Below are 26,120 nucleotides of genomic sequence, written 5' to 3' on the forward strand. Positions count from 1 at the left end.
GGGAAGGCCCTTGGCCAAGTCTCGCGAGACTGGGGCGCGCGCGCGCGAGAGGCTCCGTTCCTTAGCAACGGAGGTTGGTTGGTGTTTCCCTGGGAATCCGATCCCTGCGCCGCCGCTTGTTGCGGAAAGCGGGCTGCGGGTGGCTGCGGGGACAGACGGGCTCCCGAACTTTTGGGAGCGCTGCTTTTCGGAGCTGCAGCTGGCTTATTTCTGTGGCCTTTTTCTTACCGTGTGTGTTCTGAAGGCTGTTTCATGCCCGATTCCAAAACCATGGAGGTAGCGATGCTCCAGGACCTGCGCCAGGACGCTAACCTAGCCAAGAGGCGGTACATGGAGCTGTGCAGGCAGGGACGGGTCTTCGACGCCAGGAACAGGATCATTGGGGTGAGGCACCAGGGACGCAGAGGAGCCAATGCTTGGAAGGAGCGTTTATATCGAAGCACCAGGTTTGGCTGGGTCGACTTGAAAAGCCTTACCCCTCCAGCAGTGTCCCAGCGGGAGCCAGTGGGGGAATGGAGACAAGATTTACTTTCCCCCTACTTCGTTCATTCTTCCAGGTGACAAATGCCCTGGCTAGCCCGAGTTGGGTCCAGGAAGTGGGAGACCTTGCAGAGTTTACCACGTACTGAAAGAGGCAATGCCTTATTAAAACGGCCACAGAAAATGCAGTGGGATGAGCACCAGCACAGACTGGAGCCTGAAGGGGAAATCACAGAGGGTTTCTCAGAAGAGTTTCTAAGCAGTGTTGAGAGGGTGTGTGTGTGTGTCTGTTAAGGAAGTGAAGGATGCTCTGATGAAAGCTGACAGCATAGGCAGGACACCCAGCTATAAACAAAGCCATACAAGCATGGGAAGGCAGTTTGTTGATGCTATGGCCAGATGAGGGGGATTGTGGCCTACTGAATAATGTTAGCTGGCTCTAACCTCTCTTCCCATGTCCATTCCTAGGGAGACACACAAGCCTGGGATGTTCAAGTCCGTGACCAGAAGATAAAAGAAGCAACTGAGAAAGCTAGGGATGAAACTTTTGGTGAGCATTTCTACAGTGTTCATCCATCACTTAAGGCCTCGTGTCTTCATTTCTGTGAAAACCAGAGCAAATGCTTTGTATTCTTGGGGCCCTGGATTCAGTCCCCTGCATGTGCATGAATGAGAACACACACACACACACACACACACACACACACACACACGGTTATTATTTGCATGGTCTTTCTCCTTTTAAAAATTCCACAATTTTGTCAGGCCGTGGTGGCACATGCCTTTAATCCCAGCACTCGGGAGGCAGAACCAGGCGGATCTCTGTGAGTTCAAGGCCAGCCTGGTCTACCAAGTGAGCTCCAGGAAAGGCGCAAAGCTACACAGCGAAACCCTGTCTTGGAAAAAAAAAAAATCCACAATTTCTTGTGCTCAGTTGACTTAATGAGCATATTCTTCCTCTCAGGAAAAAGGAGTTACAGAATTTTTATGTACATCTTAGGAAATATATTTTACATAAAAGGAGTGTTTTTCATTTTTTCTTTAAAAATCCTTGCTCTAAAAGGGGAAAGCCTTAAACACATACACGTGCACATTCTTCACTTCAAACTCGAAGCTGACCTATGGAGAACAGCTGTTGATGTCAAGCGACACACAAATCCTGGAGCTCAGACCTCTGAGCTAACTCAGTAATGTACATGGCTCACTAGGCTTACTAGGTTCTAGTTCAAAATTTCAAACAGAATCCAGTTTTCCTTTCATGGCCAGTGATTTCACCTATTGTTGAACATTTGGCTTTTTAAAATGTCATGGGATTTTTTAAATATGAAAGAGCTGGACATATAATTGTAGAGACAAATATGTGTCAGTTTAGGCTTTAAGATATATGATGAGAAAAAGACAAAAGTTGTTATCAGTGGTTGTTAGAGTGGTTGGATTATGAGTGAAGTTGCTTTTCTTTATACTATTATACATTCTCCAAACTTTTAATCTTGTTTATTGGTAAAGTAATCCAATGTAACAGACACACATGTGACCGCCACCAGGCTTGATGTCAACATTTTGCCATGTTGGTCTCAGGTGTCTTTTTTTTTTTTTTTTCAGAGACAGGGTTTCTCTGTATAGTTTTGGTGCCTGTCCTGGAACTCACTCTGTAGCCCGGGCTGGCCTGGAACTCACTGAGATCCGCCTGGCTCTGCCTCCTGAGTGCTGGGATTAAAGGCGTGCGCCACCACCACCTGGCTGGTCTCAGATGTCTTAAAGAGTTCTGAGAACTATGTTGTATATAACACAAGTACCCCTACCTCCTTATGATTTCCCCCTTTTTTCCTCTACAGAAGTGTGCATTTCCAATGTGTTTATGCATATACTAGTTAATGTATCCTTAATGATATAACTTGCTCTCGTGTGTCTTTGTGTCTGTGTGTGTGTGTGGCATGTGTGTGCAGGTAAGCATGCCCATGAAAGCATAGAGGCCACGTAAACCAGGCAGGCAGGCCTCTCCCTCCCAAGTGCTAGGTCTGAAGGTGTGTACCACCATACCCAGATTTTAAAAAGTTTTTGGCAAATACTGCTGCAACGAATGTCCATGTATTATGTACCTTACACATGTGAGAGTGGCAGTGGAGTTGAATTGATGGGTCAGATTGCTTTGTTAGAAGTGTACCAAGTTATGCTCCAACAGCAGTGAGTGCACAAGTCTCGGTCTCCTTCTTCACATCATTACTAATGCATGCCATTGACAGAATTTTAAGCGTTCTGCCTGACGTTCATTGAATGTATCCCATGAAAGGTTAATATTCCTTAATATTAAGTATGTTGCCCACTTGTGTTTCTTCACAGTGCTTTGCCTTTGCTAGCCCGTGCTCATTTTTCAGGTGGTTTTCCTGTGTATGTAAAGTCTGTTTGTAGGTGCTTTTTATATATGTGTGTAGCACGAATCTTATAAGGTCTTATTAATAAAAACAAACCCAGAAGCCAGGTATTGGGGTGAATGCTGGAAGATCAGAGAAGCAGAACAAGCCACAGCCACCTCACCTTGCCAATTCCTCAGCTGATCCTGTTTCCTCAGACTGGAAGCCTCTGAGTCCTTATCCAGAATATATCTCAGCTGAACTGTGCTGCTCAAAAGCCTAAAAGCTTAACCAGCCTAGTTCCTGGTTTTCACGCCTTATATGCTTTCTGCCATTACTTCCTGGGATTAAAGGCCTGAGTCACCATGCCTGGCTATTTCCAGTGTGACTTTAAACTCAGAGATCCATGCCTCCAGAAGGCTAGGATTAAAGGCGTGTGCGCCACCATTTTCTAGCCTCTGTATCTAGTGGCTGTTCTGTTCTCTGACCCCAGATAAGTTTATTAGGGTGCACAATATTTTGGGGAACACAATATCGCCACATATGTGGATATTATTCTTTTAATGGCTATGTTACAGTTTGGGAACATTGTCCTTAAGGCATGAAAACTAGTTTTAAAGTGGATTCATTTTTACTCATCTTAGCTTATATGTATGCTTGTGTCTTTCCTAGCTGCTGAAATGAGGCACAATGACAAAGTCATGTGCATCCTACATGACCGCGAACGGAGGGACAAGAAACAACTCTGTTGCGCTATCAATGACTTCCAACAGAGCTTTCAGAAGCCAGAAACTCGCCGTGAGTTCGATCTGTCTGACCCCCTGGCCCTTAAGAAAGATCTCCCAGCCCGGGTGTCAGACTGTGACATGAGGAACACCATATCAGGAATGCAGAAGTTCATGGGAGAGGATTTAAACTTCCTAGAGAGGAAGAGGTTCCAAGAGGAGCAGAACAGAGAATGGTCTCTGCAACAGCACAGAGAATGGGAGCGAGCGTGGGCTGACCACAAACTTGCAGGTAATGAAAGAAAAGATAAGTTGATCTCAAGAGTCTTTCCAGCAAGTCAACCCCCTAGCTCAGTTTTTGTGGGTGCTTTTAAAAGCTCTGCCAACATTACAAAATTCAAAACCTCAGCCCTAGGAGTCGACATCTCCAAATGTGCCTCTACAGTACAGGAAACGCTTTCTGATCACTCTATTGCCTTAGTTTGCTGTGATAAAACACCAGGACCAAAAGCATCTTTTGGAAAGGGTTTATTTAACCCACAGGTCACAGTCCATCACTAAGGGAAGCCAAGGCGGGACTCAAGTAGGGCAGGAACCTGGAGGCAGGAGCTGAAGCAGAGCCTGCTGAGAAGATGAATGAACGTATATAAGGTCTTCCAAGTCTCCTGGGTGTGAAAATGGAGGTTCCACGGGGTACTTTGGGAGCCCAGTCACAGGCCCAGTGCTAGCAGGTTCTCACCAGGACTCACTGGACCCAGAGAACCTCTGGATTCAGACATGAAAGGGCCTCTCCGTGGGGAACAGAAAAACTCTCCAGCTCCTCCTTGGCAGGCAGTCTCCGCAGCAGCCGGCTCTGAGCAGGTCACTGGTGAGAGAACAGGAAAGAGCTGCCAGGAAGAGCAAACCAGGGCTAAGTGGGAGCTACCGCTCTGCCCTCCTCAGCTGCTCCTGTCTCTGTGTTAATTCGGTCCCCTTGCTCAGCTTGGGCCCCTCCACGCCTCTTTTCTCCCTGCTGTCTTCCCTCCCAGCCTCTTCCTCTGGCCACCTTGTCCACTAGAGTTGCTGTGGCCAGCCTGGCCCATGGCCTCCTGCTCCCCTCTCTGAAGTCAGCTCTCAGCCTCAGCCCCCTTGATTTGGCTTGCCGGCCAGTTCTTCCCCTGGTTGCCCTCTTGGAGCTGCTCCTCCTTCAGCCTCCCCCCTGCCTGTCAAACCAGAGAGCCGAGAGGCCATCCTGACCCCGTCTTCAGCCATCCTCCACTGTGCCCCTTCTACCTCCTACGTATACTTTGAACACCTCTCGTCATCCCTTTTGCCACCACTGTTGAGAACAAGCCACAGTCATTAAATTTTCTCACCTGGATGGACTTCTGCTGGTGGATTTCCAACTGTTTACTCCCCTTCTAGTCCATTTCTAACATGTCCGGCAGAATGATACCTCTCAAATAATGTCAAGTTGGACCATGCCACACCCATGCCCTTGTCCTGGCTCAAAGCTATCTAATGTCTTCATGGGATGTAGAATAAGATATAAAACAGCCGGGCGGTGGTGGCGCACACCTTTAATCCCAGCACTCGGGAGGCAGAGGCAGGCGGATCTCTGTGAGTTCGAGGACAGCCTGGGCTACCAAGTGAGTTCCAGGAAAAGGCGCAAAGCTACACAGAGAAACCCTGTCTCGAAAAACCAAAAAAAAAAAAAAAAGATATAAAACAGCCCATAAACTGTACACTTTGGGCCTCTGCTCGCCTGGACAGCATCATCTGATGTCTCCACCTTACTCATGGCATTTCAAACATTTTGGCTCTTTCACTCTGGATTCCATCATGTGTCTCCTACCTCAGGGCCTTTGCACTTGCCCTGACCCTTTAGTCCTTCAGATCTGAATAAACGTGTCCTCCTAGAAAAGCAGTTTCTTGGTCCCTACCCTCCAACTCCCTAGTCAGGTATTTCCATCATTTCCTCTCATCCTCCCTTTCCTCTATGGACTAGCACACTTTGTATATCTGTTTGGGGGAGGTTGTGTGCTTTGAACCCGTTTCTCACCTCTGGGTTGTGTGCATCCTGAGCAATGTGGGGCCCAGTCTAGGCTCTTGATCAATGTCCAGTGCATGACAGATTAACAGATGATGAGTGAGCTGAGGATGAAAGTGTGCCGAGGCCAGAAAGCCAAGGCTAGAGAGTCTGGTTCTTCAGGACTGCGCTATAGCATAGTGGAGGAGCACTTGCCTAGCATGTGTGACGCCCTTCATCCCCAGCACCTCAAAGAGTGTGCTCCTTGTTTTTGGAGATAATGAGGAGCCTCTCTAAGCACAAGTACAGAAAGCAGAAGCTGCTGACTTTTCATATGTCCATTGCATATCAGCACTGTGCCTCAGATGAGGGCGGGATGGGGGGATGACGGGGCGGGGCACAGAGGTTAAGCAATAGCTGCCGATAATGGTGCTCGGCCATGTCTGGAAGCCTGTTCTGACTCCAAACCTTTCTACTTCACTCCTGATGTCCTCCACTTTCACCCCACTTTGTCCCTGTCACTGGCCTGGCAAATTTCTACTGTCACTCCACAAGTATCTGTGCACTCTGCTCCAGATCTTGTCTGGTTTCTACAGCCCTTTTTCCTGTCCCTGCCACCTCTTGCCTTTGTAAGGCTGAAACCACCTCCTGATAGACCAGGGTTAGCAAGGCCTAACTAATGTACCCTAGGACTGCTGCAGACATCACCAGTTCACAGCAGACATCATCCAACCATCAAGATCACTAGTAGCCCTTGCTCACAAAGATCTACAATCTACACTTAAATCATCCAGCTCTCCCAGAACCTGGGAGGCAAGTAGCTTTTCCCCCTCCACTTCCTCCCCCTTCTCTTCCATGGTAAGAAATGAGTGTGAATCGCCATGCCCTGGTGGTGCCCTGGTGGGCATCCCCAGGCTGATGGCATCTTGTCTCCTGGCAGAAGAGCATCACCTGCAGACAAGACTGAAGTTTGATGAAACAGCCCGAGACTTGCAGAAGCTGGAAGGCCTCACCAGGAAGGAAGTCTGTGCAGCCATGAAAGAGTTCAACAAGAACCAGGTATACTCACCCTGAGCTCGGTCTGAAGGGAAGGACATGCACACAGCAGCTTCCTCTGGGGCTCCTTAAGTTGTGAGAGGCCCCAAGTTCAGACTACTCACACCACCAGCTCTGACAGAGCCCTTGACAGGGCTCATCCCGGGAGAGAGGTAGGTGAGGTCTGATCTGGCCTGTCCCTCAACTCAGACTGAAACCTGGAAACTTCACCATGCAAGCTGCAGGGGCAGGGGAGGGTGTCAGTTTTTAAAACCTCCAGCACAGGACAACAGGAGCATTTGCCCAGATGAACACCATCTGGCCTGGACTGGTCTCTGTTCTCATCATGTCATAAGCTCAGTAATCAGGCAGTCAGTGCAGACCAACAGCATCCTGCTCTTCTCAACTGCCTGGCTTCCCCATAAGCTTCCTGAGCTCCAGCCCCTCCTGAAGTTGATCCAAGTTCTTTTCTCTCCTTTGGAAACTGCACCCTCCACGTGGTTCGATTCTCAGGTGATTGACCAGCTCTCCCTGTCTCTAGACCTGTGGTTTCTGGAAGAAGATGGCTGAATTTATTACACATTTACTGTTTTCTGTTTGTTTGTTGTTGCTGTTGTTTTTTTAAATCGAGACAGGGTTTCTCTGTGTAGGCCTATCTGTCCTGGAACTCACTCTGTAGACCAGGCTGGCCTCGAACTCACAGAGATCCGCCTGCCTCTGCCTCCCAAGTGCTGGGATTAAAGGCGTGCACCACCACTGCACCCTGCTTGGCATTTACTCCTAACCTCACCTTAACCTTAAGAGAGAACTCAGGTACCCGCGTGGGTTTTCTGTAGCGCACGCAGTGTTTGTGGTGTTGGTAGTAACACACCGTGAGCTGAATCTGTGAGATGCAATGCAGGAAAATGCTCTGTAATGGGCCATGATCAAAACTCGGAGAGGCTGCCATGAATCAGAGAAACCTGGTCTCCAGCAGTGGGGAGAGGAAAAGGGGGGCAGACTGCCAGTGTTGGTGAGGGACCCAGAGGACAGATTCACACCTGCAAGCTGCAAGTGTTCTCAAACATAACCTAGACATAACCCAGTCCTTTTGTTTTGCAGAAGGAAGGCTTAGCTCTAGGCCTCACAGTGAATGGCAGGATGGAGGGAGCTCTTGTCAGCTCAATGGCTCTTGACAGTCACTCAGTGTTTATAATTCAGCAGATGTGGTCCGAGCTCCTCCTGTGAGCACTTCTGGGATTCTTATGGAACCATGGTGTCTCACTCATGGATTTGTACATTTGTGTGTGTTGTGCATGCACATGTGCGTGCAGTGCACTTATACATATATACATGTACATATACATGAGCACATACACACACTTTTTTTTTGATTCAGGGTCTCACTATGTAGCTCTGGCTGTCCTGGTACTCACTATGTAGATCAGACTGGCCTTGAACTCACAGAAGTCTGCCCGCCTGAGTGCAGGGTTCAAGGTGTGCACCACTATGCTTGGCTCATTCCATTCTGTTTTGATAAGCATCTACGGTGTTACCTTCAGACCGCACGGCTCCTGTGTGGATACTCAAGGTAGCACTGTCACAGTGCCTCTGCCCGTGGAAGCTGCACTTCAGCCTCCACAACTCCTGTTCCTGACTGGAATCAGACTTTGCCATTTAGCCAGGAACATGAAAATTCAAAGAAAATTCCACGCTGGGCACGATGGTCCACACCTTTAATTCTGGCACTCCAAGGCTATGGTAGAATGAGTTCCTGGCCATACTGGGCTAGAGAAAGAGACCCTGTCCCAAAACAAAAAAGAACCTTCCAGGAAGGCCATTTTGTGTCAGCAGGGCAGGCACAGTGGGGACTGCTTATTTCATTAGAAGGTGGTATGATGGGTTGTGGGGATTTAGCTCAGTGGTAGAGCTCTTGCAAGACCACTTGCCTAGCAAGCGCAAGGCCCTGGGTTGGGTCCTCAGCTCCGAAAAAAAAAAAAAAAGGTGGTGTGACATTGGGGTTTAGCATACAGGCTTAGAGCCTACCAGCAGGGTTCAAGTCAAAAAGCCCTTCTTTGCAGCCTTTGGCAAAGCCCATCGAGGCCTGTTTTGTCTTCTTCAGAATGAGGAGGAAGGATACCCACCTTACCCATCAGTATTCACTAACTCTTGCTCTGGTAAGGCTGGCCTCAAACCTCAGTGGCTCTCCACACGAAACCATTGTTCCCCTCTGCTGCGTGTCCATCCCAGACTGGCTAGGTCAGTGCAACTGCCAGGGTTCCAGCAGCACAGAAAGGAAAGGATGTGGTTGGTCCCATCGGTGGGCAGTTGCCAGGGTTCCAGCAGCACAGAAAGGAAAGGATGTGGTTAGTCCCATCAGTGTCCTCCAGGAAGCTGCACAACCACCCTTGTGTTGCGGTAACGCCCGCGTTACCGATACCCGTTCACCATGTCCGAGCGAGGGGCTGTGGATTAAAAAATAAGGGACAAGAGACAGCGAGTCATTCGCCACGGCTGATGCCGTTTATTGAAAGAGGGAGGAAACCTTAAATACAGGCTTACAGCACAATGGCGGATCCCCGGAGGGCAGAAGTTCGCTACATTCTTGCATCTAAGCTGTTTACACCAAATGCAGGATACAGGAACAAAGAACCTCCGGTTGATCATTAGGTGAGAAGGAAACCAGCAGGGAATCTGAATAGGGAGGACATCTGGTCAAGGTTGGCAAGCAAGGCGGCAGCCACTTACAGTGGGGGGCCAGGGCCCACAGGTCCCCCCTTTTTACTAAAAAAATGAGCTTCTGACTTAGGTTGCGTGGGACGTCAGCAGGTCACCTTACCCGTCATGGAGACACCTGCCCAGGCCACACAAGGGCTCTGTCTTAGGTTGATGACCGCCCCCCAAGGATTACCCGTCTCTGAATACTCATTATCATACAGACTCAACCACGTGAGCTGTAGAGTGACTGCTGCCAAAGATCTCAAAGTGGCGCTGGGCTTGCAATCTGTGCGACACAGAAAAGACCAACAGAAGTCCTAACCCACCCATAGCCAGGAGGCTAAAGGCAACTGAGCCATTCCCTTCTTAAACGAGCCTTACTGCAAATTGGAGTCCTTGTAAGGTGGTATCCCATAAGCAAATGGAACTTGAGTTTTAATAATTTTTAAACTTTCAAAGCCAATTTAAATGTATAAATGTAGCATTAAATTTATCATGCCCAATAAGATGAAAGATTAACTGTGGTAGCTACTTTTGCTGCCAGGGTCTCCATTGTGCTAGCTGTAGTAGCCAATTAAGAAATAGCAATCCCAGAAACAATAGCAGCAGTGGCCACCACCGCTATAACAGCAACAACAGCAACAGCGATGTCAGAGTCTCTTCTGGAGCGTGTGAACATCATCTCTGTCTAACTGCCACGGTCCACTGGCATGGACACAGCTCCAGGAACACGAACCACCAAGGCCCATTTTTCTTGATCCCAGCACTCTGCAAAAGAACAACTAAGAACCATAAAGAAAACAAAAACAAAAGCAGCAAACAAGGAGCAGAACTAATGGTCTCATTAATGGCTACATTCAGGCTCACAAATTTTAAGGTATCTTCAAAAAGGCTAGATGAATCTCAGGAGGCCAATAAATGTTGCACAGAGCCACTCTTGAAAAGTAGGTGCTACACCAGCTTGAAGAGGATTGTGAAAATGAAAAAGGCTAAGCTGGCATGCTATTGTTAACAAATGGAGGTCATTGACCTTCAGAGTTATCCTTAATCTCCAAGGTGTCTGGGTGACACATTCTCAACATTTTTGATAAAAGTTACCATACATTACCTTCTGAAGAAACCAACCGCATGGCTACAGTTCCTAGGCTTACATTAATGTTTGCCAAGGCTAGCCTTATTGGGTTCTCAATCTCCATTGGCATCAGAAGGGGAGAGTTTTTCATGAAGGCCCAATAGGTCTCTGCCATGTCGGGATTCAGCAGCAGCCACAGGGGCACACAGTGCTCAGGAACCCAAAGAGGAACCTCATTGTCCTGTGGAAAGACACAAACAGATCCCCGGGCCCACACCAACACCGGATCGGGTCCCCTCCAAGTGCCAGTAGAAAGATCCTTCCATCACACCAGGGATGATTTGCAACAGGAGCCCTCCAGTGCTTATCTGCAGCGGATACTCCAGCAGAATCCACCGATAAAAAATTTTAAATATAGCCAGCCGGGCGGTGGTGGCACACGCCTTTAATCCCAGCACTCGGGAGGCAGAGCCAGGTGGATCTCTGTGAGTTCGAGGCCAGCCTGGGCTACCAAGTGAGTTCCAGGAAAGGCGCAAAGCTGCACAGAGAAACCCTGTCTCGAAAAAAAAAATTTTTTTAAATATATAAAACAAGGGAAAGAATAGAATGTGGAGAGGAGAGATGAGCTCCTAGCTCCCCCCTTTTTACTTTAGCAATATATGTTTTTAAGTATGATGGCAGCGTTCTACTATAGCCTGTCCTTGAGGATTATAAGGAATACCAATCTTATTAACAATAGAAAAGTCTTGGCAGAATTTTGAAAATCCCGTACTGCTGTAGGTGGGACCATTATCAGTCTTTATGCATTTTGGCACTCCCACGTAAGCCAAAGCATGAAGACAATGATTCTTTACATCCTTAATCTTTTCCCCTGAATGGGCAGAAGCAAAAATTAGAGAAGATTATGTATCAATAGACACATGGACATATTGTAATTTTCCAAAGGAAGGCACGTGTGTGACGTCCATCTGCCATACATGATTAGGTAAAAGTCCTCGGGGATTAACTCCCAAATGAGGGACAGGTAAAAATTCAACACAAATAGAACATGATTTAACTATCTGGATGGCTTGTTCCCGGGTTATGCCCGTATGATGACAAAGAGATCCAGCATTAAGATGATAACATTGATGCAACTGAGTAGCCTTATTAAAGGCAGAACAAACTAATGTGACAGCCATACGAGTAATGGCATCAGCCCTCTGATTACCTTCACTTAGAGGTCCAGGCAATTGAGTGTGAGCTCTAATATGGCCCACATAAAGGTTATGTGAGTGGGACCATATAAGTCCTTGCACTTGCAATAAATATTTGTGAATGGGAGAAATGGATGCTATGTAGGCTGTTGTCTCCAAAGGCATAATGTGCCACATATTGACTATCAGTATAAATATTTACACTCTCATCAGAAAACATCTGTAAAGCAAGCAACAGTGCCTGTACTTCTGCCATCTGGGCAGAAGTGCCCTGGACTTTCATTCTCTTTACTGTGTTACCAGAAACCACCACAGCAAAACCATGTGAAGTGCCATCAGTAAATACCACACGGGCCTGAGGAATAGGAGTCATCTGTACTATCTTGGGAAATATAACAGGATGCAATTTAAAAAATTGACATACATCATTAGAGGGATAGTGAGTATCAAACTGACCCTGCATGGAAATATGTCAATATGGTCCAATTATTATCATTAGCTTGCAACCATGCTATTTGAGACTGGGTGTATGGGGTCACCACAATATCTGGCTCCTTACCAAAAGTTTGAACACTGATCTTTTTTTTTTTTTTTTTTTTTTTTTTTTTTTTTTTTTTTTTTTTTTTTTGGTTTTTCGAGACAGGGTTTCTCTGTGTAGCGTTGCGCCTTTCCTGGAACTCACTTGGTAGCCCAGGCTGGCCTCGAACTCACAGAGATTGAACACTGATCTTGATTCTCTCAAATATAATCTGAGCAACAGCTTGAGGATAAGGAGTAATGGTTTTCGCTGGAGAAGCTGGGGAATGTACCCATAGAATAGGACCTGTTTGCCAAAACACTCCAGTAGGTGAATGAGTAAAACAAAATATCAAATACAATAAGGGAGAAGAAAGATTTATATACTGCACGTGAGCCTGTTCCAGGGCCTCTTGCACTCGTTGTAGGGCTATACGTCCTTCAGCTGTTAATTTACGGGGAGATAAAGGGTCAGGGTTGCCCTTTAAGACATCATACAAAGGGCAAAGCTGACCTGTTGGAATTTTTAAAGTGGACCGAAGCCACTGAATATCCCCCAGAAAGGTTTGGAAATCATTAAGTGTGCATAGCTGATCCGTACGCAGAGTAATCTTTTGTGGACGTATACCCATGCATAACAATTCATGACCTAAATAATGATAGGGAAAAGATACCTGTACCTTTTCTGGGGCTATCTGTAAATTAGCCAGGCTAAGAACCTCTTGTAATAGAAAAGGCATCAAAAACAAGTGTTTTATCTTTAGCAGCCATTAATATATCATCCATGTAGTGAATTATATAAACATCTGGAAAAGCTTTTCGAACTGGAGCTATGGCCAAAGACACATAAATTTGACATATAGTAGGGCTATTGGCCATTCCTTGAGGCAATACCACCCACTGATATCTCTGATAAGGTTCCTTAAGATTTTCTGAAGGAACACTAAAAGCAAATCGAGGACTGTCCTCAGGATGCAAAGGAATGGTGAAGAAACAATCCCTCAAGTCAGCCACAATTAAATGCCAATGTTTAGGAATTGCCACAGGGGCAGGCAAGCCAGGCTCTGTTGTTCCCATGAGAAGCATGGTTTTATTTACAGCCCTAAGATCCTGTAATAGCCTCCATTTTCCTAACTTTTTAATAACAAATATAGGTGAGTTCCAAGGTGAAGTGGAAGGAATGATATGTCTAGCATCTAACTGTTCCTTAACTAATGTGTTCGCAGCCTCCAATTTTTCTTTAGTAAGGGGCCACTGTTCCACCCATACAGGGTCATCACTTTTCCAAGTGATTTATATCAGTTGTATAATCGAAGGCTGCTGTGCAGTGACCCCTATGGAAAAGACCCTAGTCCTCTAGTATCCCCAGGACCTCTAGTGACACAGTTTTTGTCTGCCACAGGGAGTGGGTCTCCTTGCAACATTTTTCCTAAGCCTCTGCCCGGGCAGTAGCCCTGACTCTTCAGCATCTGTAGTACAGGCTGTGTACTGTGTAAGCACTGCTCCCATACCATCTAACACATCCCGTCCCCACAAGTTTACTGGCATGTCAGGTAGCACAAAGGGTTGAAAAGTTCCCGCATGACCTTCCTCATCCTTCCAATTTAAAAGTAGCCTGCTCTGTAATGGCGTCTGAGCTGTGCCGATACCTTGTAGGTTAGAGGTAGAATTTTTAAGGGGCCAATTGGGATCTCAGGATTCTTGTGAAATTATAGGTATATCCAGCACCAGAATCCAATAATCTTCCAATCTCAATCCCATATAATTTTTTTTTTTTTTTTTTTTTTGGTTTTTCGAGACAGGGTTTCTCTGTGTAGCTTTGTGCCTTTTCCTGGAACTCACTTGGTAGCCCAGGCTGGCCTCGAACTCACAGAGATCCGCCTGGCTCTGCCTCCCGAGTGCTGGGATTAAAGGCGTGCGCCACCACCGCCCGGCATAATTTTGTTTTAATTTAGGCTGTTTATCATTGATAACTGTTTGTCAAAACACCTTTTCTCCTGTACTTTCAAAACCTCTAGTTCTACATATAGGCGCCATTTTGCATTTAAAATATGAAAGCAATAATAATTGAGTGATTCTATCACCAGCTTCTGTTTCCATGGTCCTTTTTACATATGCCAATTATAAAAGTATTAAATACAATCTATAGGATTTGAAAAGGTAACTTTAGGCAATACTCGAGTATTTTATATAAAATCTTAAAAAGAGGATCCTTTTTTATAAATAACACATTAGCACAAATAGCCAATTATTAACAATGTGCACCAAACAATTTTCCTGTATTTTATTTACTGGAAAAATAATTTTGTAACCTCTTTATCAGTAAGAGATTATTATTTATGGGTTAATCTTAGCAACATTGTTTAATAAGCTAACAACCCAATCCATTTCAGGTGTTATATTTCTATAGAATTAAACCAAGAATTTCTAGAAATCAACTTAAATAGCAGAGCCAAATTTTCAGTAATGATTAACAGACAAGAGCACACCTAATATATAGTTCAAAATTATGAATCCTGTTCCTTTAGTTTATCTACCATGAGAATCAAACATTCATTCAGACATTTATTAAGACAATCAAAAGAACAGAACATCCTTTATTCACACAGCATTAACTTAGAATTCAATGTCCTGACCGAAACCATTTTTCACCAGAAGTTAGGCCCCGTTTAAACTTTAGGTGCTAGTCCCTTCCTGGGCCTCTGCTCGCTTGGCGGGAGCTGAGGCTGCAGCTTAGCTTTGCTCCGCCCAGTGCTTGAGCTCTAGTGCTGGTGCCGGCCCAGGCGGCACTCCATCGCAGCTCCGCCTCCCACTAGTGCGTACCTGTCCATCCGCCCGCCGCTCCGGGCTATCTCCTGCACGCCTTTGCCTGCCGCTGCTGCCGCTGGGCGCACCCTGCGTACACACAAACTCACATTTAAACATCCTACTCCCATGAAGGGACTACCTAACAATGAGTTATTCCCGCCATAAGGGAAAAACAGAAAAACATTTCCCACGAAGGGATCCTAAATATTATTCCCACTCCGAGGGAAAATTAAAAAACATTTGAACCAAAATAAGCAAACAGACAGCAAAACTTCTAACCTCTGGGCTTGCTTGCTGTTCAGCCAGCAGCAATGAGGCCTACCTGCCGATTCTTTGTAATTCAGATGCTGCACTGCAGAAAGAGCTCAGACTTTCAGCTATCCTGAAAATTCTACAATTGGAAAAAGTCTTTTCTTCCTCCATTACCACTGGGAAGAGGCTTCTCTCTTTTATTCATCCTTCCTCTATAGGGCCCCAATCTTTAGGCCTAGTTTCAAAATTTTTCCCCTTTTTATCGGGAAAATCCTTTTTACTTGATTAAAATTTTTTCTCCCTTTTCTAACGGGAAATTTCCTTTCCTTCCCTCTTCTCTATTGGGAAGATTTCCTTTTTTATTTAAAATCTTTAGTTGTCTTGCCCTGTCTAACTGCGGTGGTGCCCTATTTGCACCCATGACAATTCACTCTTACCTTTTCTTTTTTCTTTAAAATGCTGGCCAGCCTTCCAAGAGTGTCCATCAGCTTGTTCCTTCTTTCTCGGATCTCGGTAGGGTCTTGGTAGAATCTTGGTAGGGACCTCCATTTGTTGTAGTAACGCCCGCGTTACCGATACCCGTTCACCATGTCCAAGCGAGGGGCTGTGGATTAAAAAATAAGGGACAAGAGACAGCAAGTCATTCGCCACGGCTAAATGCTGAATGCCGTTTATTGAAAGAGGGAGGCAACCTTAAATACAGGCTTACAGCACAATGGGGGATCCCTGGAGGGCAGAAGTTCGCTACATTCTTGCATCTGTTTACACCAAATGCAGGATACAGGAACAAAGAACCTCCGGTTGATCATTAGGTGAGAAGGAAACCAGCAGGGAATCTGAATAGGGAGGACATCTGGTCAAGGTCGGCAAGCAAGCGGCAGCAACTCACAGTGGGGGGGCCAGGGCCCACACCCTTGCTCACTTTTTGTAGGATAGAATAAATGGTCAGGCACAGTGTCATAGTCAGCATCTCTATTCAGTTTGAGGATGCACACAGTGTGTTAGGACAGTTTAGACCATCATCAGGACTCTGAACAGTAGCCACTATTTATTTTTAAATTTATTATTTTTAAATTATTATTATTTATTGTGTGTGTGCACACGTGCGTGTGTGCCATATGAATGCAGGTACCTTCAGAAGACAAGGTGTCAGATCCTCTGGAGCTGGAGTTATAGGAAGCTGGGAGCTGCCTGATGTGGGTGCTGAGAATAGAACTTAGGTCCTCTGCCCTTAAACATTAAGCTCTCTTTCCAACCCCAGTAGCTGATATTTTTATCCCTGGCAACGATTCCCTGCTAGCATGTTTGGTTATTTGACAGTCCTACCAGAGAGGCTGATTAATGCCTTTTCATTTATTAAAAAAAGGCTCAGAAGGGCTGAGCAATTTTCCAAGGGCATCCAAATACTAAATGGCAAATATTTGAATTTGGTCTTGTCTGCCACAAAGCCTGTGCTGAGTGACAAGGCAGCTGGCCTTTTGCAAGCCCCTGCCTTTCAAGTCCTCTGCCCATTCTTCCCTAGGAAGAACAACCAACGCTGGGAAATGTCTCCTAATCCATCTCTGTTAGTCAGGTTGTTATGCCCAGATTGTGATCCCAAAGATTCCACCAAGACCTTAGGTACAGAATGCAAAAGCAAGGTTTATTTCTGTTAACAAGCCGCGGGCAGGGAATCTCGATCCAAAGCACTCACTCGTAGTAACCGTGAGGCCAGGAGGAACTTGCTTTTTCTTTGTGTGGCTAGCTTTTTAAAGGCAAAATCCACAAGCCCTTCATGGGGTTTGGGGGAGTTTTGCACGGGTGCAACTTGGATTGGTTTATTTTTATCTCTGTTCTCTTTTAATTGGGTGAGGGTATGTAACCTTTGAATTTACTGGTTGGTGGTTACAATTTATCACTTTGGGGGCAGTCCAGCACAAGTCCCAGGCTTTGTCCTTGAGCCACCATGGGGGCTGGCTGGCCAAGCACGTACTGCACATAACTCTAAGTTGGTGAGGGGCCCCAGAGAGTAAACATCTGGCTGAACTTTGAGCAGTCAGAGTACATGCAGAAAGGGAGCTACTGCAAGGACTATGTCTTTTGTTCATGGCCCTCTCAGAAATTGCTTGCCCAAGTCTCAGGAAACTGAAATTGAGGCCTGATCTCTGAGAGAAGACTGAGCAGCCTGTTATGGCATCTGCTTGGTCCTTTCAAGGATTTCTAGAGCAACAGAACCGATAGAATGAATCTCTCTGAAAATGGGGTTTCCTAGCCTGGCTTACAGGCTGTGGTCAGCCTGTTCTAACAATGGCTGACTCCTGACAGAAAGTCCAAGAACCCAGTAGTTGTCCATTTGGTCCATGAGGCCGGATGTCTCCGGTGGTCTTCAATATACCTCAGAGTCCCAAGGATATAGGCTCTTGCACCAGTGGAGGAATGATCTTGCCAGTGAGAGTGAGGGCAAACAGGCAAAGAGCAAGGACTTCCTTCTCCTGTATCCGTTACATAGTCTGCCACCAGGTGTGGCCCAGATTTAAGGTGGGTCACTGTCTTAGTGTTCTATTCCTGTGAAGAGACACCGTGACCAGGGCAACTGTTATGAAAGAAGGCGTTTAACTGGGGGCTTGCTTACAGGTTCTGAGGGTTAGTTATCATCATTGGTGGAAGCACGGTGGCATCATGGCAATGCAGCAGTATCTGAGAACTTTTCATCCTGACCCACAGGCAGCAGGGAGAGAGAGAGACACTGGGCCTGGTGTGGACTCATTTTTTTTTTTTTTTTTTTTTTGGTTTTTCGAGACAGGGTTTCTCTGCGTAGTTTTGGTGCCTATCCTGGATCTCACTCTGTAGACCAGGCTGGCCTCAAACTCACAGAGATCCACCTGGCTCTGCCTCCTGAGTGCTGGGATTAAAGGTGTGCACTACCACCGCCTGGCTCCTGGTGTGGATTCTTAAAACTTCAAAGCCCACCCCCAGCAACACACTTCCTCTAACAAGGCCACACCTCCTAATCCTTCTCATCCTCAATTAGTGCCACTCCCTTGTGACCAAGCATTCAAATGTCTGATCCATTAGGAGCCATTCTTATTCAAACCACTACAGCCTTCCTACCTCAAATGATCCAGTAAAAAAAAAAAAAAATCCCTCACACATGTCCCAGCAGCTATAGATGTAGTCCATCACACCATCTCTTGACTGTACAGAGAAATACCTGCAGCCCAGAGAGGCCAGTGTACTATACAAATCACACAGACCTCACTTCCAGGCTCTGAGCGGTGAATCAGCAGGAATTCATTTGTAATGGGAGCTGTGCTGAAACTGTCAGGACTGCTGAGGCAGTTATGTGCTCCGCCTTTAGAAGTCACCACTGTGGCAGCTCGTGGTGGTGGCCTGCAGATGTCCAAAGGTTTTAGGAACCATGGCATGCACACTGCCCTGCACTGGAAACGAGCCAGTGGGGCAGCTCCTTGCTTTGACAAATTGGTGCAGAGACCCACAGTTGTACATACACCAGTGGGGAATGACCCAAAGCCCAGCCGTTGCCCAACAGTGCTCTGGTAGCCTGGGGTCTCGAACCCGCAGCCAGGGCCCAGATGAGATCTTGACCCTGACGTCTCTCTAGCGTATTCTGAGGTCCTTCTCTGCACAGATTGTGGAGCTGGCAGAAAGGAAGAGGCAAGAGAAGCAGCAGGAGCAGGAGGACAACCTGGCCGAGATCACCAACCTGCTGCACGGGGACCTGCTCTCTGAGAACCCACAGCAGGCTGCCAGCTCCTTTGGGCCTCACCGTGTGGTTCCTGACCGCTGGAAGGGCATGAGCCGGGAGCAGCTGGAAGAGATCCACTATGTTCAGAAGCAACAAATCCAGGAGAAGCTGGTGAGCCCCTCCTGGGCCACAGAGCCGCCTCTGCACCCCGGAGTTACCGCCACACCCAGCTGTATGAATGTTCACTCTGAGAGTTTCCTCTGCCGGAGGCAGTTTTCAATCTGGTGGGGGGATAAGAGCCAAAAACTATGGCCATATGATATGTGTGGCACATGTGACAGAAGGGTGACTTCAGGCCTTTTGGAGGATGGGACTGGTGTCTACGGAGATGGGAAGTTGGTGGGAGGGACGTGCTGGTGGTGTCGGGGCTCACAAGTACAACTTTGGATGTGTTAACTGTGTGATGTCCACTAGGAATCTGTGAGATGAGGTTTGCCTGCTGTGGCAACAGAAACCCAAAAGCCCCCACTTCCGCATTGTAAACAAGGTAGAATCTGTCTTCAATCAGCCCTCAGAACCGTCTCGGGCTTAAATAGCAGCTCTGTGGCCACTGTATTCTTCCATCCTGGGCACCTGGTCCTACCTTTGTGCAAAACGGCTGCTTGAACATCAGCTATCACACACATGAGGAAACCGTGGAGAAGGAGAGGTCAGGATAACATTTTAAAGGAGTTCCCCAAGACATTTCCAGCCATGTTTCATTGGACAACATTTAGATTACTCCAACTGTAAAGGACATTGGGGAATGTAACACTAGTGGTTCTCTACTAAGGATGAAAGGATGGTGGCTCCTGGGGACTCTTACCATTTGCTGTCCACAGTTTCCAGGTAAAGTGTAGGTGGGGAAAACTGAGGAGGAAGCAGGGTTTGTGATCAGGACTTAGAACAAGGTCTAGGCTAGGGCCTTATGTTTGGAGTTGTCAACTACAGAAAGTAATACGGTAGCAATCCCGGGTGTGATCATGGGTGAAGAAGACAGGAGAGGAGCCCCGAGGTCTGGGGCTCAGGCATGGCCACCATTTCCAAAGCGGGATCCTGCTGAAGGCAGCCAGGGAAGGGGTGGGTAGATGGATGCCGAGAGGGATGTCCTGGAGGTCAGGGGAGGGAAAGTGTTCCTGGAGGGTGGAGAGTCCCTGCACCACACACTCCCAGGCTGTGGACTGGCCCCTCAGCAACCCAGCAGGAGAAGTGCTGGGGTGAGGAAGGGCTGCCCTGTGATCGGGTGCAGGGGAGGCTAGCCTGGGTGGAGAGCACAGGGCGAAAATGGCAGAAGGCCTTGTCTGTCTGTCATACATCTGTTCAGCTAGGCTGTGGAAAAAGGTTGCTCCCTGTCCTAAACCCTGCATTTTGGTCCAGTTTTTAATCTAGAAGACTCAGAAAGCAGGACCACACAAAGGGAGAAAGACCACGTTAAGATTCTTGCTCAGGCCGGCCCTTGCTCCATGCCTCTGGGTGCTCTGGCTTCTCCATGTTTTCTGTGCCTGGGGCGATCCAGAAATGGAGCTTACGTTGAGGCAGGTGTGCTGCTGGCTGTGGTGTCTTTACACAGTTCCTATACAGAGAGGCCTCTGAGAGTCCCAGAAGCAAGGCCACTCCTCCCAGGTGGCAGGTGACTAAGCCAGTGCAAGCTGACTTTTGGCCCTGACATGAGGCCATGCTGGACACCACCGTTCCTCTGGTGTGGATGCCCCTCTTTCCTTCAACCTGGCCCACCCAGTTGCTTCTCCTGGGAGATCATTTGTGGGAAGCTCACCAAGCTGAGCTCTCTCGGGAGCCACTTCTCTGCACTAATCCAGTGTCCCCGGAGGGCTTCACGCTTCGCAAAGAAGAATCTGGAGTGCACAGCCAGGGCTGACTATCGCCCACACCCTCATGGTGACACTGTTGTCACAGGGTGAGGTTCAATGTCAGCATGCTCAGGGGTTCCACAGGTGATCCACGTATTGGGCAGCTTGCTGGGATGGTATCTGGCTTGCTAAGCCAGCTGGGAACCTTCCTGAGGACCTGATAGAGATCAGCCTGGCTGGGAGCACTGTGGGAGCCAAGTCCCCAGTTCCTTCAGGAATAAGAGAATATCAATGCCATTTGAGGCCAGAAAGCAGTCAGGCCACATAGGACAAGGGCAGGGTGGGTGAGGTCACGTGACCTTCCTTCTCCGAGCTTCAGTTTCTCCATCCACAAAAAGAGGCCAGATTTCCTAGGTGAACCCCCGGAGCTCCTGGCCCCCGGGAGAAGGTGGTAAACCCCCTTTCCCGCCTTCAGAGGCTTCAGGAGGAAGAACGCCAGCGCATCATGGACTGGGACCGACGCAGGATCCAGAAGGCCCGTGCTAGCCTACTGCAGGAGCGACAGCAGCAGCGCTTGCAGCGGGAACTGCGCAGGGCCCTGGATTGCAGCAACCTCAGCTTGGCCAGGGAACAGTATTTACAGTGAGTGGCGGGGACCTCACATAGGTGCAGAGTAGGGAGGCAGACCCGTAGGTCACTGTGTGTACCCTAGGTGCCTGAGGAACACTGAGTCACCAGAGGAATCGGGGAGGCTTTCTGGAGGAGGCTTCGTGGCTGAGCCTTGGGGTGCAGTAGCCGCCTACTGTGTGGCCTCTCCAGGCAGAGGGAAGGAGGGCTCCCAGGCTCTTTCACGTGCCAGAGTCACCTGGACACAGACAGAACCCCAAGAGTGACTCCAGGATGCAGCCATGCTAGAGAAACTAGCATCTGAGCACCAGGCGACATTGGCTCACACAGCTATTCTTCTATCCTGAACTTGAATCTTGAGGGGAACCCTAGGGTCTGTGGCAGTCAGAACACTGTGTCTGACAGTTGTGGCTTCCACTGGGGATAGAAAGGAGCACTCAGACAAGACCTGACAAGACAGTCATCCGCTTGTGGCATGGCCCCGTGAGTCACAGACACCAAGTCCTTCCTCTAACTTCAGTGTCACCACTGAGGAGTAGTGGAGAGGCCTCTTTACAAAAGAGATACATTTTTAGTAATGTGTGTGGGTGTTTGGCCTGCATAAATCCTGTGTACCATTTGCACGCAGTGCCGGTAGAGGCCAGAAGAGAGCATCAGATCCACCTAGAACTGGAGCTACCAGGCTGTTGTATGCCTCCACGTGGGTCCTGCAAACTGAACCTGGGTTCTCTGCAACAAGTGTTCCCAGCCAATGAGCTGTCTCTCTAGGCCCGGGGGACTCTTGTTTTGAGCCCGTTAGTGTTGGAATGGATTCTATAGTGTGAGGATAAAATACTTGCAGGTGTGGCCTCACATATTTGCTCTTTTCTTTTGTTATTAGGAAAAAACGAATGGATGAAGCCTCCTCAAGTCAACCCACAGAAGATTATTTCTCACAGTTTAATACAAGAAGCCGCTAATGGAAAATATTCCCCTTTTCTTTTTTATAGTAGTGTGGTCCCCAGGACTCACACTTACTTCAAAGTGAACCTGCTCCTTGGTCTGAACATCTCCATCAAGTCTCATCACCCTGGTGGAGAGTGCTGTGGTCATAGGGCATAGTGGACCAGGGGTCTCATCACCCTGGTGGGGTGCTGTGGACATAGGGCATAGTGGACCAGAGATCTCATCACCCTGGTGGAGAGTGCTGTGGACACAGGGCACAGTGGACCAGAGGTCTCATCACCCTGGTGGGGAGTGCTGTGGACATAGGGCATAGTAGACCAGGGGTCTCATCACCCTGGTGGGGAGTGCTGTGGACACAGGGCACAGTGGACCAGGGGTCTCATCACCCTGGTGGAGAGTGCTGTGGACATAGGGCACAGTGGACCAGGGGTCTCATCACCCTGGTGGGGAGTGCTGTGGACATAGGGCACAGTAGACCAGGGGACGGACACAGTGAGGGCCGCTGTGCCGCTCAAGCTCTGGGCTGGCTGCTGCAGTCACTTGCTAATTCAGTGAGCATCGTAAGTGTTGTTCTGTGTGCTCTGTGAAGCACTCCTTTGTTGGATTCTCATCCTAGAGGCTGACCAGTACCTCTGCCATTGTCTAGTGGGAGAATCTGAGTTAAAGGCACACATCTGGCTTATCGTGTGATTCTCCCGCCCCTCCTCCCCACCGCAAGGAAATGTCGGCACTCAGGATTGAACCCGGCAAGTCTGGCTTTCAGCCTTTTCATCTCCTTGCTGCTGTAACAAAGACCCAGGCAACAGTGGCTTCCATAAAGCATCAGTTTTTATTTCTTGCTATAACAAAAGCCAGTGGCCCTAGAAGCCCCGCTGGTGGGGGGAGGGCCCAGTGCCTTGCTGCTTGCTCAGCCTCCCTCCCTTGCCACTGTGTAGCTCCCATCCTAGGGTCTAGCCTCTGCTCCAGCTTGCAACCCTGTACCACACCCTGTCATCAGAAGCTAGCATTCCCTCCCTTCAGGGATGTGGTCCAGAAAGTACCCATGTCGCCTCTGCTCCATCCCCACTGCGACTTGAGCTTCTGCCAGCAAGAGTGTGCCTTTTTGGTCTGGGTGTCTCCAGGATGATAAAGACTTGAGGGGATGTCCAGACCAAGGAGACCTCCACATTTACCCATCACAAATGCATTCTCTAGGAAACAGGCCACCACCAACACTGTCCACAGCTGCTGGGCTTTCAGGACGGTCAGACCAAGTTGAGGTCACCAGCACAGTAGGGCAGTGTGCTCTCAATGGCCTTCACTTTTGGCCACAGGTGTGAACAGGTACCCTTGAAGGCCTGTCCTTTACAAACACCCACCTGGGCCGAGAGTCCAGTGGTAGTGACCAAGTAGCCCAGGATGTTTAGTCAGTCACAGGATCTACCCAAGCTTTCCACAGGCTTCACTTTGCCTGGGTCTTTCCACACAGCCTGTACTTCTGTCATAAAACTGCGACCTGTTGTTCTGCCTCATGGTTTTCCTCAGGGACTCACACACCCCCTGTGAATGGCTCCAGCCACAGGTAGACGAGGCCTCTCTTCTCTACAGCAATGTGGAATCCTGTGGAACTGAGTAAAATGTTGCCAGAGGCCCACAGAAACCAGAGCACCTCATCAGAGAAGAGACCAGGGCTGAGCCCTTCAGAGGCACCTCTGCCAGCTACACTGTGCCCACCTGCGTGCTTGGGTGGCCCCACTACCCAGCCCAGGGCACCCACCTCTGGAACTCAGCCGTTTCCTGAGCAGCAGTGTCTGACTCCAAGAATGCATTATGGGACAAGAACACACCAGGAAGAAAGGGTGGGTGTGGATGCTTTGAGGAGGGAGCCTTAAGAGACCGGGCAGCTTCAACAGTAGACACTTCTAGCTCCTTGCAGTTCTGAGGGTTAGAAGTTTGTAATGGAAGCCAGGTGGTGGTGGTGCAGGCCTTTAATCCCAGCACGCAGGAGGCAGAGGCAGGTGGATCTCTGAGTTCGAGGCCAGCCTAGTCTGCAGAATGAGATCCAGGACAGTCAGAGCTACACAGAGGAAACCCTGTCTTGAAAAACCAAAAAACAAAAAACAAGTTTGTGATGGAGATGTCAGGAAGAGGAGGACAACAATCACACTGAGACAGGGCACGATGACTCCATGTTAACAAGTGCATTGATAATTACCCTACTTCCGAGTAAGGTTATGGTCTGAGCTATTGGAGGGTAGGACCACAAGTCATCCCATCACAGAATAAAGTGCTGAGACATTGATAAGTCTATGGGGAACATTGATGAAAGGACCAGTATTTGGCACAAAGGACAGGAAATATAGAGACAAATACAGGAGACAGAGGAAGAGAGAGTAGGGAAAAGAACAAGAATGGGGGAGGAACATTTGTCCTGGAGGGACAAAGGACTGCCTCCGAATTGAGAGGAGACAGATGTGGCCCATAGGCAAATGGTGGCCTATAAAGGTAAAAGGGAAACCTCATTGCCAAATAAGGGAACAGACCTTGGTGCTAGCTTCAGGAATGTAATCTGATGGTTTTTAGCAAGGCAGAGGGAATAGGGGAAGGGAAAGGCCCACCAGAGCCATGTTTGCCATGTTTAGGCCAACTAGAGTCCCTTCAATGGGTGCCCAGGCTAAACAAGTCAGCTTGGGGTGGCATTCTGTTGATAGACAATGGACAGCCAGCTGAGGTGATGGAGCCTCCTGCTTCTGAGGACTGTGGTGGTTTGAAAATGGCCTTCAAGGCACATAGGGAGTGGCACCATTAGGAGATGTGGCCTTGTTGGAGGAAGTGTGTCACTGGGAGTGGGCTTAGGGGTTTCAGAAGCTCAAGCCATGCCCAGTGACTGACTCTCTTCCTGCTGCCTGTGAATCCAGATGTAGAACTCTCAGCTCCTTCTCCAGCGCCATGTCTGTCTGCGTGCTGCCATGCTCCCCGCCATGATAATGGACTAAACCTCTGGATCTTTAAACCAGCCCCAATTAAATGTTTTCCTTTATAAGAGTTGCCATGGTCATACTATCTCTTCACAGAAATAGAAACTATAACTAAGACAAGGAGAGAGACAGTAAAATGTCCACAGAAACACTATGTGGAATGGATCAACAAAACGTGATGTCTCTGTACGGTGACTGTTCAGCCCTAGAGAGAGATGAGTTGCCAACAGAACACACAGCATGGATGGCCTTGAAAACATGCCGAGGGAAGAAGCCAGTCACAAAAGGCTACACTCAGTGTGACTACATTTTTGTGTAGGTCATGTCCAGAATAGGTCTTTAGAGACAGAAATCAGGTTAGACTTCTGCTAGGGACAGGCTTGAGTGGTAACTAAAGGGTATGGAATTCCTGTGGTTGCTGAGAATGTTGTAGAATTAGTACCAATGGCTATAGAACACTGAATATACCAAAACCCATAGAAATAGACACCATCAGAGGATGGGTAATATGAAGATAATATAGAGGTGGGTGAGATGAGGAAGTCACATTCCACAGCCAAATTGCAAGTGGGAAATTGACTTTTGCAAAGTCAACCATGTGCTTAACCTGGGGGCTGGAAAAGAGATGAAAATAATGTCCACACAGTGACTGTTATGGGGATGGCCATAATGTTTCTATTTGTTAAAGCCCCAAACTGGATCAACCAAAGTGTTTGTCAACAGGTAACCAAGTGCACATCTGTGTTGTATTCATAATACCACAGAAAAAAGTTGCCAATAAAGTCCTCCAAAAGGCAGAGACAGAAACCATGAGCATAAACACCACGCAAGATATGAGCCTATACAACCTGAGATACACGTGTTGGAGGTAAAACTATTCTTTCAGGAAGGCAGGAGGATGACTACAGAGAAACATGTA

General features: G+C 48.0%; 1 protein-coding gene and 1 long non-coding RNA gene across 4 annotated transcripts; one reads left to right on the top strand and one right to left on the bottom strand.

Moving 5' to 3' along the window:
- The first annotated feature begins 64 nt into the window (after positions 1–64).
- On the top strand, positions 65–25,268 carry Ribc2 (RIB43A domain with coiled-coils 2). Of its 3 annotated transcripts, XM_052748548.1 has the most exons (7): positions 69–384; positions 949–1,030; positions 3,504–3,848; positions 6,505–6,623; positions 18,769–18,996; positions 21,148–21,314; positions 22,180–25,268. In XM_052748548.1, the coding sequence occupies exons 1-7, from the start codon at positions 253–255 to the stop codon at positions 22,256–22,258; spliced, it is 1,152 nt and encodes a 383-aa protein (XP_052604508.1). In that variant the 5' UTR covers positions 69–252; the 3' UTR covers positions 22,259–25,268. The 3 variants fall into 3 exon arrangements, with proteins under 3 accessions (XP_052604507.1, XP_052604506.1, XP_052604508.1); XM_052748547.1 differs by lacking the exon at positions 18,769–18,996 and having other exon boundaries at positions 65–384; XM_052748546.1 differs by lacking the exon at positions 21,148–21,314 and having other exon boundaries at positions 66–384.
- Positions 3,737–15,887, bottom strand: LOC128116897 (uncharacterized). The gene is made up of 5 exons (XR_008220618.1): positions 15,578–15,887; positions 14,904–14,975; positions 9,141–10,609; positions 8,723–9,043; positions 3,737–4,421 (listed from the first exon to the last, which is right to left on the bottom strand). It is a non-coding gene; the product is annotated as an uncharacterized LOC128116897 (long non-coding RNA).
- Positions 25,269–26,120: the final 852 nt, after the last annotated feature.

This window comes from Peromyscus californicus, unplaced genomic scaffold (assembly GCF_007827085.1).
Source record: "Peromyscus californicus insignis strain IS unplaced genomic scaffold, ASM782708v3 Scaffold_20__1_contigs__length_68692818, whole genome shotgun sequence".
In the NCBI taxonomy this organism is placed as follows: Eukaryota; Metazoa; Chordata; class Mammalia; order Rodentia; family Cricetidae; genus Peromyscus; species Peromyscus californicus.

Coding starts and splice junctions, on each gene's coding strand:
- Ribc2 (XM_052748548.1), top strand. CDS start 253: ATGCCCGATTCCAAAACCATGGAGGTAGCGATGCTCCAGGACCTGCGC. Junction 1,031..3,503: donor AGCTAGGGATGAAACTTTTG/GTGAGCATTTCT, acceptor TGTCTTTCCTAG/CTGCTGAAATGAGGCACAAT. Junction 18,997..21,147: donor AACAAATCCAGGAGAAGCTG/GTGAGCCCCTCC, acceptor TCCCGCCTTCAG/AGGCTTCAGGAGGAAGAACG.